The following is a 17012-nucleotide window of genomic DNA, read 5'->3' as shown; positions in this document are numbered from 1 at the left end:
CCAATGTGCACTATCCCACACATTTGAGTGAGTGCATGTGGGCACTTTTCCATCACATCAAGTGAGAGATCTTGGACCACTCCCTGTACACTCCCAAACTTGCACGTATAGACTTTCATCTCTTTTTTTAGCTGAAGAGGTTGCTGGAAGGACAACATTTTGACGGTTATGCTGCGGTACAGATGGTTCCAGTCTTTCATGTTAGAAACATATGCCATGGGCATACAAAATTTAGTGCAATGCTATGACAAATGCCAGAACAACGATGGTGAATATGTCGAAAATTGAGTTAGGAGACTGTTAATTACTACTGATTCTTAATTTATTTATGGCTAATCAGTAGAACCTTGATTTTCTAAATCGGCATCATTCTTTTTTTACAATTCGGTGTTATTTTTCCCAAAATTAGCATTTTCTGGCAAATATATCTAAATTATACAGTGTTTTGAAACTAGCGTTTTAAATTGTATATCACATGGCTTGCACCTGTTCATGAGAGTTTGGCATGTTGGAACTGATATTTGAAGAAGTTATTTTCCATTATTTCCCAGTGGACAAATACTGATGTTACAGGTCTGTGCGGTGGTAGATGGAACACTCAATATCCTGTCAGAACCTCACTACTTTTTTTTTCTTCTGGATGCCAATCATTCCGATAGAAGTTGAAAAATCGTGGCAAAAACACAGGGTTTCATGCAGCTGTCGGAATTATATCATGAATAACATGTATTATAGTTTTCTCTTGGTTAAAATATTGGAAAATGTGCACATTCTACATGCACAACAATGACATATTTTTTTTATTAAGCCTAAAAACACAAGAATGTGGGAGTTTGCAGCAATTTTAGTGTTTAAGAACATTTTTTATAATTCTTGAAAAATGCAACAATTTCCATTTTATGCCAAATTTGCATTATTTCTCTATTTTGGATGGGTGAAAAATGTGTGCACATATTACTGAAGATTCACAAACACTAGTTTGCAGCAATTAACATTTTTCAGTGTTATTGAGAGAAAGGTCGATTACCGAAGAAAGTGATATGCTTTCAGGATTGAATGATTCAAGTAATTATTATATTAAAATATTTACCTATTTATTATTATTATTTTATTTCATAACACTGGACATTAACTTTATTCAGTGGCAGATTAACAATAATCTCTCATGGATTTAAATAGGCAGGGGAAAGGGGCAGGGTGAATTGCAATGCGAATGTAGGAGAAAACTCAGGTTGGGAGCATGAACTTGTCAATTTTTTATAATGTTTTGAATGCAGATATCTGTTTCACTTTGTCATAATATTATTCAATTGTTATCCCGATCTGTTTTATTCTTCTTGACATCGAATAACAGTTCAATGTATTTGTAAATGTATGTTAACCTGTGCAAGACCAATATTATGCTGGGGGTTGAAAGAAAACTTTTGTAAGCATTGCTACATTAAATAAGGTTAAGTGAACAAGAAGAGTAATAAAATTATTCTAGTGGCATTTTTGCAGGGGTGCAGCAGTGTAAAGTTCCATTTATGAATGAGACTTTCGTTGGATGTTGCATCATAAATGACAAAAAATGTCATACCACAGATAAGGGTATATAGTTAGTTATATATATATATCTGTGGTCATACTAGGACATCAGATTAATAAGAGCCCATAGCATGCAATTTTTGTCACATGTCACAGATAACAAATTTATTTATTTAACAGAAGATTTCAAACACAGCATTAGCCATTTTACATTGGAATGAACTAACAACAGAAAATAACAAGAGTTGAGTTGGTGTTTTAAGTCTGCTTTATGCACAGTAAGGCTAATTGGGACTGGACCTACAATTTTAAAGTGGGATCCAAACCACCATGTGCCTCCACCGAGTATCAAACAGGGACCCCTTGATTACAAGGTGGCGACGCTACCACTACACCATTGGGGAGGCCAAAAATAACAAGAAAAAATAATAACAAAACTAATATTACATGGGATTACATATTTCACTCAACAGCATTCTAAAACGTGCCTGATTTTCAAAAATGTCTATTTGATTTGTTAAACTATTGAATTGGCTGGGCAGTCTGTGGAACAGAAAATAAATGTCTAAGTGGTATGTTCGACCAAAATTGCATACATAAGAAGTTTCTTCAATGAACTGTGGTACCACACCCTGAAATGTAATCATGGACACTTCTGGGTTGTAACTATCCCATTGAAGATTAATGAAATTGTTACTACCCAGAACTGGCTGTGACTCTACAAGGCTCTGTTTATGCATGCAAATTTTGTCAGATGTCAAAGTCTGAAGACAAAAATTAATTCCATAAGAGTTCCATGCCTGTGTTTTTTGTCGCATCATGTAGTTGAGACATTTTGTTGAAGTTCAACATTAGTCGAAAGGTTATATATGTCAACAATCACATGCATCAATGAAGATGAAATGTTTGTCCAACAACTATCGGATGCCGCCACAGTGGCTGTGAAACCCCCCCCCCCCCTGCATCTGTTGACAGCTCTGGCCCCTTACTACTCCCATACAGACAAGAAAAAATGATAATTCAATGCATTTCCAGGTAATATTTAGAGGCTTATCAAATTTTTTGGCCCCTCCGGAAATTTCTCTCACCACCTCCCATCACTGGTTTCTGGCATCGTGGTTGTTGCACATAAAAGAGGCCTAAAACTTGGCATCAGGACTTAGCAACAAGATTTCGAAATTTCCTGTTGCCTTCATAATGACATCTTTCAAAGAAAATGCCTGGCACATTCATTTCAACAAAAAAGAAAAAAAGTCAGACAAAATTCCCCAACTTTTTTTGACCTCTCAAATCCTCAGACTTTTCCTGGGTTTCCAGGTCTGTCACCACCCTGACATTCTTGATGGTGGCCTCTGTAGGAGGTTATGTGATCAACTTCATGCTCTAGCTGCCTTTAACCCCCCCCCCTGGATACCACAGAGCTTGCTTTATGCAGGGATGAAAAATTGTGACCCTAGATCATTCACCCTGGGAATCTAACTTGGGTCTCCCATGTGACAGTCAGATGCTGTACCAAATAGACCACTGTGGCTTGCAATGATTCCATAGTTTACCAAAATAATAATAATAAAATATATATATATATAAAAATAATTGTACAACACTGAAATTCATGACATCTATGTATATTTCCCAATGAATATCCATACAAAAATTAATTCAAATTTCACATATTTAAGAAGTTATTGAAAAAAACACCATACATTAACACACTTTCCACATCTGTGAATTATATATGACAGGTAGCATTGATTGAAGGAAAAATGGAATAGACAATCTTCAAATATCAAATAAAACTTTTTCCAAAAAAAGAAGAAAGAAAAAATGTGGGAAAACATTGAACTGCAATGAGCATCTCGTTCTATCCCGAACATCAACTGCAAACAAATTGCACACTGCTTCTTGGAATAACTAAAGTCTACCTGTAAGAGGCAGGTTCCTCTCCAGATGTTCCTGCAGAAGGGCATTGACGGGAAATGTGACCCACCGAGTTACACAAGTAGCATTTCTTTTCTTCACCAGCAGGGCAATCAACTGAAATGTGGCCAATTTTTCCACATGAATAACATTTGCGGTCATCTTTGTCGCAATCACGGCTGATGTGGCCACTCTTTCCACACACATAGCAGGTTTTGCCAGCTTCAGGGCAATCGCGAGATATGTGACCAGTATTGTTACAATTGTAACATAATGGTTCATCTGAACTCTGCTGGCAATCCTTAGCAGCATGGCCAACACCATTGCAATGGTAGCATCTATCTTCATCTTCCCTGCAATCTCTTGCAAAATGGCCAAAACGATTGCATCTGTAGCACTTTCCTCGACCTCGCCCAAATGAACCACCTCCGCCGCCGCCGCCACCACCTCCCTGAGAGCAATCTCTGGCAAAGTGCCCAGATTGATTGCACCTATAACACACGCTTGAGTTCATGGTTGAAGAGCTCCAATATCGTGAATCTGATGAACGTCTAAACCTTGTCCACAGTGAAGAATCAAAGTACCTAGAAGAAAGACAAAAAAAACTTCAATTGAAAGCAAACACTGGAAGAAAAATGTTGAAAGGACGACTAATATTGTCGATGGAAAGATCGGAATATTGGGAAAATGAGAAGAGGATAGGATTAGAACACAGTGCAATGATTGTAATTCACCTGTTCAACTAATAATATCACATTTTAGGCTGAGTAATTTTTCCACCATGTGTATTAGCTTGTTTACAAACAACTATTAGAGAAATCTTATAGACAACACATTTAAGTTAGATCAGTCGAATCCCAGGTAGTAGTATAAAGATTTTATATGAGTGTGAATTCATAGGAAGTAATTTTTAATGATATCAGTTTGTTTACAAACAATGTATTTCAATTCTAGGTTCCGAAGCCCTTCAATCCACTATGAATGTGCGATTGGAAGATGTGGAGCATCTTGAGAGTTGCTTGGACAGCGAAGATGAGGAGCAAGAAGATGACAATGAGGATATAGATGAAGAGGATGGGGAGGAAGAATTTAGTGAAGAGGAAATATTAGAAGAAGTTTTAGAACATGCTGTAAGTTAACTTAGAAAATGACTTAATAGAGAAGGCAAGATTAAAACAAATTCTTTAGGCACAGAAGTTATGAACGTTTAAAAAGAAAGCAGAAATGGTGTCAATTGGAATTTCATAAACCATACTAAAATATATTGCATTCTCTTAATTCTGAATTTAATAGTAAATTAATATCACAGTCATTAACCTTGAATTGAAAAATTTAGGGTTGGTGAGTGATAAGTGCCTTTCTTGATGGTTACATAAATAGCAATTCATTTTCAGTTAAAGTAGGTTAACTGTATGAACCTCTATGTTAAATAATCCTTACTGTAACAGCTTAAGTATTAACAAATAATAATGACAATTCTTAATTTTTTTTAGGAGGACACAGCAGTTGAGGGCTGTGAATCTATAGATTACTCCATTGAAACTTTGGACAAGGAGACAAATACGGAATGTGTCTTCATTCCAGAGAAAGGAATGAGGAAAAGAACCGATGAGCCAACTCGTGCCATAGTGATAAAACGCTCTCAGACCTTTTCACCAAGTGCAGCTGTCAATAAGAATCAGTACATTTGCAGGGTATGTATATCTTAAAATTATTAATTTATTAATGCAGTCCTAGAATTTAACCTTTTCCACATAAATGAATTTTTTTCTAGTTTTGTTATCAAACACATTTGTTTCTCAGTATATCTTATCGATGTGTATTGAATAACTTGAATGTACTGAAAATATTGTAAAAGGTGGGTTTGTATTTTATTGGATCAAAATTCAAATTTTATATTTATTGGTTATCTTTGCAACTGTTACAAACATTTGTCAACAGGTAATTTTCTATAATCGTATAATTTGTGGTAATGCATCCTTGTTCCCATCAATCAGATGATGACTTTCTGACACAGAAAAGCAATAAAATATGTGCCAGAAAAATTATCCATATATATTAATAATAATGTATATAAAATTTGAATCATGTTAGAACAATGTTATAATAATTGTGAAACAATGCAGTCACTAATGTGCAAAAGAAGTAAATTACTTCTAATTAACTTATATAAAATATATAATTATTGTCTTTTTCTCCCCACTCCAGCTTAATCGTAGCGATAGCGATAGCTCAATGCCATTGTATCGGAGAGGACCGTTCCAGCGTAATTCGATTGAACGACGTTCGCTGAGATGGAAGAAGCCCCCAGGCTCTGTCTCTGAGGATGTTAAGCATGCACACAGCCATTCATTCTCAACCACTGCCCGAACATCCCTCGACCTGGAGCTGGACCTCCAGGCACAACACACAAGGCTACAGCAGCAACGGGAGGAACTGCACAGGCTGCGAGAGCTCATAAAGAGGTTGGAGGAAGCTAGGACTCGCGGAGACACTGATGTAGCTACATGGATTTTGGAAGATGAGCAGTTTCAGAATCTAATGTTGCAGGTAAGCAGTCTTTACGTTGACATGCATGATTTTTCCACCCAATACTTGTGCCAACATTAGTACTGATTCCCGACAGTAAGAAACCTGATTGCCTCAATATTTTAAAGTTTTATAAAGCTCTATTTTTTCCCCTCCACTGCCCTGATATTTCCAAGTTTTCCCATATCTGTTGCTTTCATGATTTTAGTTCATCAATTAAAGATTCTGTTTTTATTTTGTATACTCATTGAGTTTTCCAACCTGGTGTGTGGTAGGGATGGAATGATATGATATTGCAGATATTGCATCACTTTGGGTAAATTGAGATGAGTTATCCAATATGATGATGTTTTATATATAGATATCACTTTTCTTGTTGTTATTTTGCAGGCGGAGAGTGGAAAATATGGTAAAAGCCAAGATGATAAGAAGGTTGAGAAAATGATAAAGAAAGCCTCAAAAGAAATCTACAAGTTGAGGAAGAGCAAAGCAGGGAAGGGAAAACCAGATGTCATTTCATTCAAGTAAGTACTCAGTTGGCAAGGGCATTCCAGTTTCTGAATAATTTAATTTTTCTTTACAATGTAGAAACTGTTCTTTTATAGTAATAACACACTTTTATATTGTATAAAGTGTTCATGGAGATATTTAATCCTAGGGAAACAGTAGTACATGCACAAAGAAGACTACACAAGCATGAATTATATGAATTCTCCAGTGGAATTAAGTAAAGAATTACTTAGATGGATGGAACGTAAAATAAATAATATGAATATTTATTTCAATAAAAACATTATCAGTCATTAAAGTATTCCTTCAAAATAGTGAAACAAAATCAGTATTAGAAATAGCTATTTTTTAATTATGAAAATTCACTTATGCACATTTCCACCAAAATATGCATATTAACAAATATTGTCAAATGCAATAGAATATTGAAAAGAATTGTTATTCTTTTGTAAGGAAATCTGCAGACATTTATTTATTATTTTCTTGTAATTTTAGTTTAACTGGAATAGTGTGGTTCTTCTGTTAACAATTATATGGCCATTTTCTATTACAGGGAGAAAATGGCATTCTTCACACGGCCAAATATTAGCGTACCTGTACTGCCATTAAGTGACAACAAGGACGATGAATGTGCTTCGGAAAGCAGCACACTGAAGCGTGATGGGACTCTGAAGGCAATCTCAGATGAAGAAGAATCTAAGGGACAGGAGACACCCAAACAAGATATGGAGGACTCGCAGTCACAAGTATCATCAAAGCAGGAAGATATGGAGGACTTGCAGTCACAAGTAACATCAAAGCAGGAAGACAACTTGGAGTCCCAGCAAAGATTTGAGTATGTTGTTGACAGAGTTCTTGGAGTTGAAGTTTGAACGTGTACCTGAAATGTTGTGGAAGTAGCAGTTCTTTGCTTATTTGTGCCATCAAATGCACTCTTGCAAGTTGCTCCGAGTGCACACAGCTACAGCATAGTTTGTTCAATGTTAATGAATGCAAGGTTTATTCTCTAGTGGCCGAGCTTGTTGGGCCCAGTCGTTGCAGTAGCTGGATTCTCTTGCATGCAGCTGGTCTGCACAGGAGAGGCAAAAGAGTTGGCACTCGTTCGGGTTACACAGCCAGTCTGCTGTTAAGTCTAAAGGAAGGTTATTACTGTTAGCATATGAAATCTGTGAAGAAATCTAATTGTCTGACTCGTGTAGATAGTTTTACAAACTCAACATATACAAAAATGAGAGTTAAAAGTTTCCCGTAGTTGTTCACAGTGAGCTTTATGAGATAAAGTTCCTTGCACATGCAATCAAGAGATCTGATGTTTCAGTCAAAAGTTGTGTGACTGTTGTCTGCCAAATGTTTCAAATATTTTAGAGGTATAAACTCTTTTCAGAGAGAGATTTTCCATTGCTCAATAATTGTTATGCCAAGGCTATGTTATATATACAAGAATAAAAAGATAATGTAATACTAAAGAAGAAAGTGTGAATTGGAAACTGCCTTATATGCTAAATATTCAGTTCAGTACTTACTATTTTTCATAGTGGAAATGATAGTACAAGACACTAGAATGAAACTTTGTTACCAGAGTATGTCCTGTTGTACCAGATCCAGCTCACAAAAAATAAATACCATAATAGACAAGTGTCATACTGATTTTTCATCATCTCATAATTCATTGTACAAATCCATTCTTCATTCATCGCTGATATCATATATTTTTCATCAAGTTATTTAAATCCGCTAACACAAAAAAAAATTCCAAACTGCTGTGAAGTTTGTTTTCCTAATGTTTTCTTCCTGTGGTGCATTTTTTGTGAGAGGATTTTTCTATTTGTGGGAATGGATAATGATTTTATTTTAGGTAATGAACTAGAGGAATCTTGTAAAACACAATTACTAATATATATCCTGGTGCCTTGTTATGATTTCTTCAATTCACTACATATGGAAGGGGGTTGGCCCCTCATTTGCCCATTTGTTTCGTAACATAAGGGGGCAGCGTTTGGGTATGACAATAACTGTGTATGATTATGATACAGTATATAAGGACAGTATCATTTTTTCATGTGTAATATATGTACAGATTCATGTATGTAGGTTTCTGTTTTTTTTATGTACTTCACTGTCAACATGTTAGCCGTTGAACTGACAGATTTTTTGTATGTTCTATAGATGTATCTGAAAGCTTCCATGCTGAAACTTTGTAAGTAATGGTAACTAGATAGTTGCTGAAAAATAAAAGAGAAGTTATTTATGGAATTTGTTTTGTTTTGTAAAAAAAGTATACCTCGTTTTACAAGGGGAAGTAATTAAATGGGCTGCAAATGATAAATGAAAAATTACTAAGTGAGATGCAAACCTGAAACCATTGATTATTTCTAAACATCATTACCCCCACCTTTTTTATATCAAAACTTGCGGCAAACAATGAAATTTTTAAAAAGTCAGTCAATAATATCTTTATCTGAGAAGCAAGGGTGCCCAAAGGATTTTTTTCTAAGGGGGAGCAGAGTAAGATTTCATATCTTGCCCTTCAGCCACAGAACTTGTATTTTACGTTTATTATTATTATTATTTTACAAATCATAAAATTGAAATTGAGTGAAAATACTTGGCAATGTTGACATATTCAGACTTGAGTACACTATTTAAATAGAAACTGGATTCGCCTTGCTTCCTTTCTACAAATATCGCTTGGGTGATAAAGAATTCTTTATCTTTTTGTAATTCAAAACCACAGCACATGAATTATTGAACTCAGATGCTGACTTGAGGAATCCCGAACAGTCAAAAAATTCCAAAGAATCGCATTGGAAAGTGGTTAATTGGTATTTTTTGCTCTAAAAGTGTCGAACATAACAGTTTTTATTCCAGAAGTGCAAAAACAATCACTTAAAGGGGAAAGGGAAGAGAGTGTAGAATTAGAGATTTTCCCCATGTCAATAAATTTTGAACGTTTCCCATCCCGAAACTGCTCTGGAAATTGCATGTTTTTTTATTTCCGAATGAAGGAATTATAAAAATTTCCCTTCCTAATCTTGTCACGAACAAAAATTTTCGTTCTGCACAACCCTACTTATGGCAGAGTTAATTATTATACTAATAATTGAAAGTAAGACTTCCCACACATGGTTGCAAGAACATGATAACTTCAAAGTGAAACAATGTCTTGCTTTTCCCTTGGAAAGAAATCCTTGCTTTTGATATTAAATTGTAGAAAATAACTTATGGAGATTTTAATTTTATTTCACAATATATTCTGCATAAAGGATGCTCAGAATTGGATCACTAGTTATAGATGCATTTCAAAGATTTATTTTCCTGCAAGGAATCAAAATTAGTCATTATGATGGCACTGTAAATATTGTTGGCACTGCAAATATTGTTTTCCAAGCCCACAAATTATAATTAATTAACATGTAGCCCTAGGTCTGCAAACAATAAAATTGTCCAAGCGCTGATTTTTGTCATATTGGAATGTGTAGGTGGTCGGATTTGCATTAAGATTCATAATATGCACAGAGGCTAATCAGGACAAGACCTAGAGGTTATAGTGGAATCCTAGCCACTTAATGTGCCCCTTCAGGTCCACCACTAAGACACTAAGCCAAGATTACAAGACAGCAGTATTACCACTAGACTATCGAGGCAGGGAGGTTCAACTTTTAATCTTTCTAATTCTTAGCATTTAAGAACTTAGTACTTAAGAATTAGGTACTTTATGTACTCTCTTTAATATTTGCAACAATAAGGATAGATATAACGATGAAACACATGAGAGAAAATTGCTAACACTCATGCCACTACTCAAAGGAGGAACTAACAAACAGAAAATAAACTTGATGGTTGTAGTTGAATGTTCTCCTACTTGTAAAAATTCATTTGTCACATCCGTTACTTATACAGAAAAATAGTGATACGATATATTTAGCTGTATACGGATATATTCTTCATAACTGTTTCAACTTCCAACAACCAAAGGCAATCTCAAAGCCACTGAATAGAGCCACCTATCATCTGACCCACCTAACAACGAAAGAATTTAGTGACAAAATACACCTTCGTATCCCTACACATGAAGATGGCAGGAGTCCAAGACAACAGCAAATGAATGGCTGCTCACAAATAAAGTTTGGCCATGGATGTTCCCAAGGTAAAATATTCCCCCATTTAGATCTCTGGATGGCAACTACTTTGGGAGGTCCCTGGACTAAGATGTGCAGTACAAATAAGGATATTAAATTAGGCACCTGGAATGTTCCGAGCCTTTACTGGCCTGGAACATTTCAGTCTGCAGTCAATGAGAGAGTTAAGTATAAATTAGACACATTAGTTATCCAGGAAGTTAGGTGGCCAAAGGAAGGTAATTGTAAAACTAGTTTTTTTTTCCAATAAAAAGCTGGCTTGTTTGGGGAAAAAAACTGAAACTTTGGCTTTTTACCAATTTTACTTGCAGTGTTAGTTAAAGAGTTTAGAGGTTTGCAATGTCATAATTTAGAATTAGCTAAATAATTTTACATGGTGTAGCAGCCAAAAGACACATATTTGTCATTTCTTCTACAGGGTGTCCAAAAAATCATGCAACTGAGACTTTGAACGTACATATCTTTTGTATGAAAAGTGATGGAGATGAATCTTCCACTGGGCATTAACTTTTTTTCATGTGGATATTTTTTCAACATTAAACTAGAAAATTGTGCTGTACATGAGCATTCAGTATGGGGAAAAGTTATTAAGGTGTAAAAAAGTTTTTGTACAAAGTGAAAACAAACATGGATAAAAAAAACGACCCCCTGGCAAAAAAAATTGACATGCATCGAAGGTCTCAGTGGATATTTACCGAATTGATAACAGAAGGATAAATGTTTAGGCACTTTATGCATTACAGATGATTTATGGGGTTAATTTTGGCATATTCATAAAAAGTAGGGCTGAGCCGATACTGATGCCAATGTATCGGTATCAGAAAGTATCCGTTGGAATTCACCTACCCATACCAGCTGATAGTTTTCAGACATATTGGTCTTTCATGGAGTCTGCAAAAATGCCATGCGACATTTTTGCAGGGTGTAATTACCATGGAAATTATGCAAAATTCAAACTTTCTTCAATTTTCCAAAATTATTGCACAAAAAATGTATTTTATAATTACATATCTAAATATTCTGATGCAATTCTTAAATATTTTACAGCAAATTTGTTAAATTCTTGCATATAATTGGAGAAGAATATTTACACACCAATATTGATAAATATTTTGAACAGATTTTAATTATTGAATTTTCAAGTATCAGTGGGACTCTGTAAGAGTATCAGCATCAGTATCAGATCAGCCCTAATAAAAAGTATGTTTTTTTTAATAATGAGGTCTACTGGCAACATCAGTTGTGTCAAGAGAGCAGTACCACGAGTACCCAGCATATGGCTATGTTATTCAAACAGTGTCCAGATGAAAGAAAACCCATGGTTAGTGCTGGAAAGAATTGGAAAAAGAGCAGCACTGGATCCATTGTTTTTGCTTCATGGTATTTGTGTCCTTTTAATTTTTGGATCCTGCGGTTCAAATATAGAAATTGGAAAAAAATAATGTTCTTCCTTGACAAAACACGAAGTACTTTCTGTTGTCTTGTATTGAACAGACGAATGATAAGACTAATCAAGATTTTTGTTCTCTGTCTGACACACACACTTACTCAGAACATTTTTCCTAGCAAGCTTGCCTTCACACCAAGGATGGCCAAAAAATATCTGGATTCCGAAAAATTTTAAATCTCGATTTGGAAATTTTACTATCTGAATTTCGGGGATAGATGTTTATAACAACTTTCAATTTTTCAGGTCAAATTTATTAGCAAAGCTCTCAATGTGCTGTACTTTAAGTATAGTCTTCCTCATTTCACAATCATATACGTAAAAGTAAAGTGCTCCCATGTGCTTTACACAACACCATGAAGACGTATAGGGGCTCCACCCTATCTTGATCATAGCCGAAGGTGGGGGTGATGTGATCAGCACCATGCCCCTGGCTGCTTTTATCCCCCAGAGTTTCCTCCAGGTACCCACTTTATACGATGCTGGCTGGGTGCCAGAGCTGCATGAACATGTGCAAAAAATCCCGGTTCTCCCCCACCGGGGATCGAACCAGAGTCTCTCGCATGGTAGTCAGATCATATACTCCGTAAAAAAAAAAGTCTGCATTGGCAATCCCAACTACACAAGGCTTGCAAGAATACTGTTATCGTCACTAAGCTAGTGTAACTGGGATTATCATTGTAAAAATGGTACCTTTCTTCAGGCTGTTCTTTGCTGTAATTCCTACTAATTCGGAATTTAAATCACATTCGTAACATACTGGTATAAAAAGAAAAATAGCAACTTGAAATTTGTCTTTTAATAGCATTTGCTCGGAACTTCTCATCGGATGGAAATATAAGGTAAACAATATGGGAATTTTTCGTTTTCTTGATATATTCATGCGCTTGCAGCACAGTGAGACATTATTTATTGTCATCAAGACAACACTGCAATATGAATCACATAAAAAAAAAATACTGGAAATAAAGGAATACAAGCGCAAGGAAAGAACAGAGAAACAAGTTCCCCTTGCTAAAACTAGCGGATACCAAACTTTCCCCAGCGATCTGCCATCCCTATGATGTCACAGTTATACAACCACCTCTACTTGCTCAAAAGAGTCGTTATGAACAGACTTTCAAAAGCAGGTGGCAAACAAGTCAACGGACCTTGGGCAAAAGGTTATGTGATTTTTTGGTTTAATGTTTAAAAAAATATTCATATGGACAAAATTAATACCCAATGTAAGATTCATGTCTCTATCGCTTTTTGTGCGAAAGTTACATATAGTCAAAATCTTGGTTGCCTGACTTTTTGGATACCCTGTAGTTGTAGTTGCCTACCCAATGGAATAGTGATAACTAGAGGCACATATTTTTGGTAAATAAAAAAGCAAAATTTTGCTACAAAAAGAGAGTATATTTTGGGTTCAAAAGCAGTAAATAAAATAAAATTTCGGTGTTATAGTGGTGAATAATCACATCAAAAGTGCTATATAAGATGATATTTTGATTTTAAAATTGTGAATTTTATTATTACACAAAATAAACTTATCCCTTCTAATAGCACATTTATGTAGTTACCAGAGTATTAAGTTTATTCCTGTATAAAGGGGTCCATTTTTGCTTAAATATTTACAGCAGAATTAATAAATTTTCCGTAAATTGCATATCTCACAGGATACTTCAGACTTCAGAAAGTGTCGTGTTGGTATATAAATGGTACATTTCGTGTTTAAGAGTATATTTAGCATTTTGCAGTTCATTTCGCATATTTCGTGACAAAACAGGGTAGGAAAAAATGCACCTCACACCTTTCAGAAACATGAAAAATAAACATTACAGCATGTTATTACATATTTCGTGTTTTCGTCAAAAACGAAATTTGCATGCCTCTAAAGCCGCTCCGGCTAGAGTTTGGACTTGGAAATTCTATTTTTGTCTTTTCTGTCGAAAGTCAGGGAGGGTCACGTGAACCGCTGAACCAATCGGCTTTGACCAGTTGCCGTGGTGAGGGGGAATTCTCGTGGTATTCTGCGTTGCCAAGTGTATGCCTGACAGCAAAAGTTCGGGGTTATTGTGCGATTTGTTTGCGCTTTTTTTTTGTATCTGTGATTTTACCCAACCAGTTTATACTGAATTACAATGGATGAGCCTATCGCAAATACACCGGCGAAATCGGAAGAAAAAAAAGTTGTCGGCCGTGGTATTCCTCTGCGTGGCCAGACCCGTGAATTAGTATGTGCAGTGCGAGATTATTTTGAAAAAGAAAGAGAAAATAATGGCCCTTTGCTTCCGTTTAAAACAGTGATTGAGAGAACAGCAGCGGCTCTGGGAATTAGCAGAACTTCCGTGATGTTCATCGGGAAGGAAAAGTCCCGCTTAATGGAGACAGACGTGGCAGCCACAATGTCCACTCCAGGTAAGAAACGACCACGGGACAAACCTGTCACCAAACTGGACATGTTTCAGGAGGACGTAATCCGGCAGCATATTTATCGATATTACGCCAGGAAAGAGCGTCCTACCCTTGGGAAACTAGTGAAATCGTTAAGAGAGGAGGAGTTGTTCAGTGGCGGTAAAACTTCATTGGGGATGGTGCTGGATAACTTAGGGTTTCGCTGGGGGAAGTACACCGGACGAACTATTTTGATGCAGAGGGAAGACATCGTTGCCTCCCGATGTCGTTTCTTGAGGGCAGTGCGAAAGATAAATTTCGAAGACATTGTGTGGGTGGATGAAACCTGGGTTAACGCAGGTCATTTGACCCAGCGAGGGTGGACTGACGACACCACGAAAGGCACGATGCCAGCTCCTACAGGAAAAGGGGAAAGACTGATTTTGTGTCATGCTGGCACTTGCGAGGGGTTCATTCCAAATTCTACATTATTGTTTAGATCTAAGAAATCGGGCGATTATCACGAAGACATGGACCACGCTCGGTTTTTCAAGTGGTTTGAGGAATCGCTCACCCCTAACTTAGCAAGGCCGTGTGTCATCGTGATGGATAATGCTCCGTACCATACGGTGAAAATAGATAAACCTCCAACAATGGCCACAAAAAAAGATGAAATTATTCAGTGGCTTTTGCGCCATGACATCCCGGCTTCCCACGAATTGAAGAAAGCTGAACTGATCGAGCTTGTTAACATAAACAAGCCACGGTTCCCGCAATATTACGTGGATGAACTTGCGAAAAGAAGTGGTCACCAAGTGCTAAGACTGCCACCCTATCATTGCCACTTTAATGCCATCGAACTCATTTGGGCGCAAGTGAAGGGACATGTGGCCAGAAAAAACAAAACTTTTAAAATCAATGAGGTGACAATTCTCACACAGGAAGCTCTTGTCAATGTGTCCGCAGATGACTGGAAGAAAGCCGTCCAACATACCAGAAAAGTAATAAATGACGCGTGGTTAAAGGAAGGGCTTCTTGAGGAAAATGTGGACAAACTTATAATAAGTCTTGGCGGAGACGAAGATGAAGATGAGGAATCTGATCAATACAATTTCGTCGAAATGATGGAAGACTGTGGAGTATTTCCCCTTGAGAACAACTAAGGTACGTTTCATATTTTCATAGTGATTGATATTTGTATGTGTGTGTTTTTGTTCGATTTATAAGAAATATGAAGCTATTAACGCCTTCTCCTTTCGAAAAGGATTTTGAGCAAAATTTACATTTATTACTACTTTTGTTAAATAATACTACATAAATGAAATATTCGATTATGAAGAACGTGTAATATCTCGAGTTTTATAACGTCTTTTTTAGTCTTTTAGTTGAAACTTTTGAATTTCTCAAAATTTCGGGAGGGAACTGCAGCCCCATGAGAACCCCACACCCCCGACCCGACCACCCATTCTATATTGCGTAAATTCAGAATTCAACCTAAATTCATGGATGTTACTAAACATGCTGTAGTTACTCTTGTGGGAATATCAGTAAAACACAATGTTCATTCACGTCCAATCAATTTACAATTCACTATTTGATATCGCTGTGTAGACAACAATGAAATTAATATAAACTATAAAGGATGGATAATGTTGAGTAATCTGAACTCGACGTGCAATTTTAACTGGGGAGCGAAACGAAATATGCCACCACAAGTAACTGAACCCTAAACCTTGATTGCAGTGAGATGTTCAGTATCCACAATACCCTAGAAAGAATTCTGACCTTCCGCAATAATTTCGAGTTTTCAGCTCGTCCCCCCCCCCCTCACTTTCCACGAGAGAGTCCACCCCCAAAAAGGCCAAGCACGGCGAAGGCGGTTGCGGCCATGTAGCAAGCGAATGCGTGGGTCTCCGCCTCCCTGCCTCTGCCTGAAATGCGAGCGAGCGAAGGGTGCATGTTGACAGGAAAAGATATCCTGTACGACTGGACAAAAAAAATCATAGTCTCAGATGTTTGGCAACACCGCTATTCCCCCCGTTCACACTAGCACAACTGAAGACGAAAGTCAGGGTTTCCTCAAGTCCAAACTCTAGCCGGAGCGGCTATAGTGATAACACTGTTGTCTTGTAATCAATGGAAGATTCTGATTCCATTTTAAAACTGTAGGCCCAATTCTGATTAGACTATCTGAGCATAAAATTAACTTTAAAGAAAACTTTCACGTTTGTCATTGATGCCACAAAAATTTAAGCAAATGTTAATATTAAACTATTGTGTGTTTCAGGACAATTAAAAACTTTAGTATTCATGATATGTATGGAGAACTACATGTGTATATACCCCATTTAATACTTATAATTGCGAGTACTGTTGGAAAATGGCCAGATATATAATCGGGTTTTAAATACTTGGCAATCACTGGATCTAATGAACTCTTGCAGCCTGGTACTGGGCCACAGCCTGGCTGTTGATAGACACTGTCCTAAAAGTGAAGCAGAAACGGACACAAATTGCAAGAAAAAATTAATTTACAAAATCTGGCTGTCAGTAAAATTTGTTTA

The 17012-nt window shown here is 36.5% G+C and overlaps 3 protein-coding genes across 3 annotated transcripts in view; 2 read left to right on the top strand and 1 right to left on the bottom strand.

Annotated features, from left to right (window-relative positions):
• The window catches only part of kibra (WW and C2 domain containing protein kibra), a 98322-nt gene extending 89586 nt beyond the window's left edge, over nt 1-8736 (top strand). The window contains exons 13-17 of the mRNA XM_083110269.1: nt 4399-4574; nt 4938-5138; nt 5653-5994; nt 6364-6497; nt 7037-8736. Of these exons, the coding sequence (XP_082966395.1) occupies nt 4399-4574; nt 4938-5138; nt 5653-5994; nt 6364-6497; nt 7037-7355 (1172 nt within the window). The 3' untranslated portion in view covers nt 7356-8736. The remainder of the gene's footprint in view (nt 1-4398; nt 4575-4937; nt 5139-5652; nt 5995-6363; nt 6498-7036) is intronic.
• Nucleotides 3137-17012, bottom strand: part of LOC145977944 (uncharacterized) — a 42582-nt gene continuing 28706 nt past the window's right edge. Inside the window, exon 2 of the mRNA XM_083110281.1 lies at nt 3137-4028. Within this exon, the coding sequence (XP_082966407.1) occupies nt 3446-3958 (513 nt within the window). The 5' untranslated portion in view covers nt 3959-4028 and the 3' untranslated portion in view covers nt 3137-3445. The remainder of the gene's footprint in view (nt 4029-17012) is intronic.
• LOC145987831 (uncharacterized) lies at nt 14196-15611 on the top strand. Its single transcript, XM_083122572.1, has one exon. It carries the CDS (start codon nt 14196-14198, stop codon nt 15609-15611), a length of 1416 nt encoding a protein of 471 aa, XP_082978698.1.

The sequence above is a fragment of the Lepisma saccharinum genome, chromosome 1 (assembly GCF_977018435.1).
Source record: "Lepisma saccharinum chromosome 1, izLepSacc3.1, whole genome shotgun sequence".
Classification (NCBI taxonomy): Eukaryota; Metazoa; Arthropoda; class Insecta; order Zygentoma; family Lepismatidae; genus Lepisma; species Lepisma saccharinum.
This window is presented reverse-complemented; position numbering and strand designations above follow the sequence as displayed.

What these genes read in the sequence shown, in the direction of transcription:
- LOC145987831 (XM_083122572.1), top strand. Translation starts at nt 14,196, where the DNA reads ATGGATGAGCCTATCGCAAATACACCGGCGAAATCGGAAGAAAAAAAA.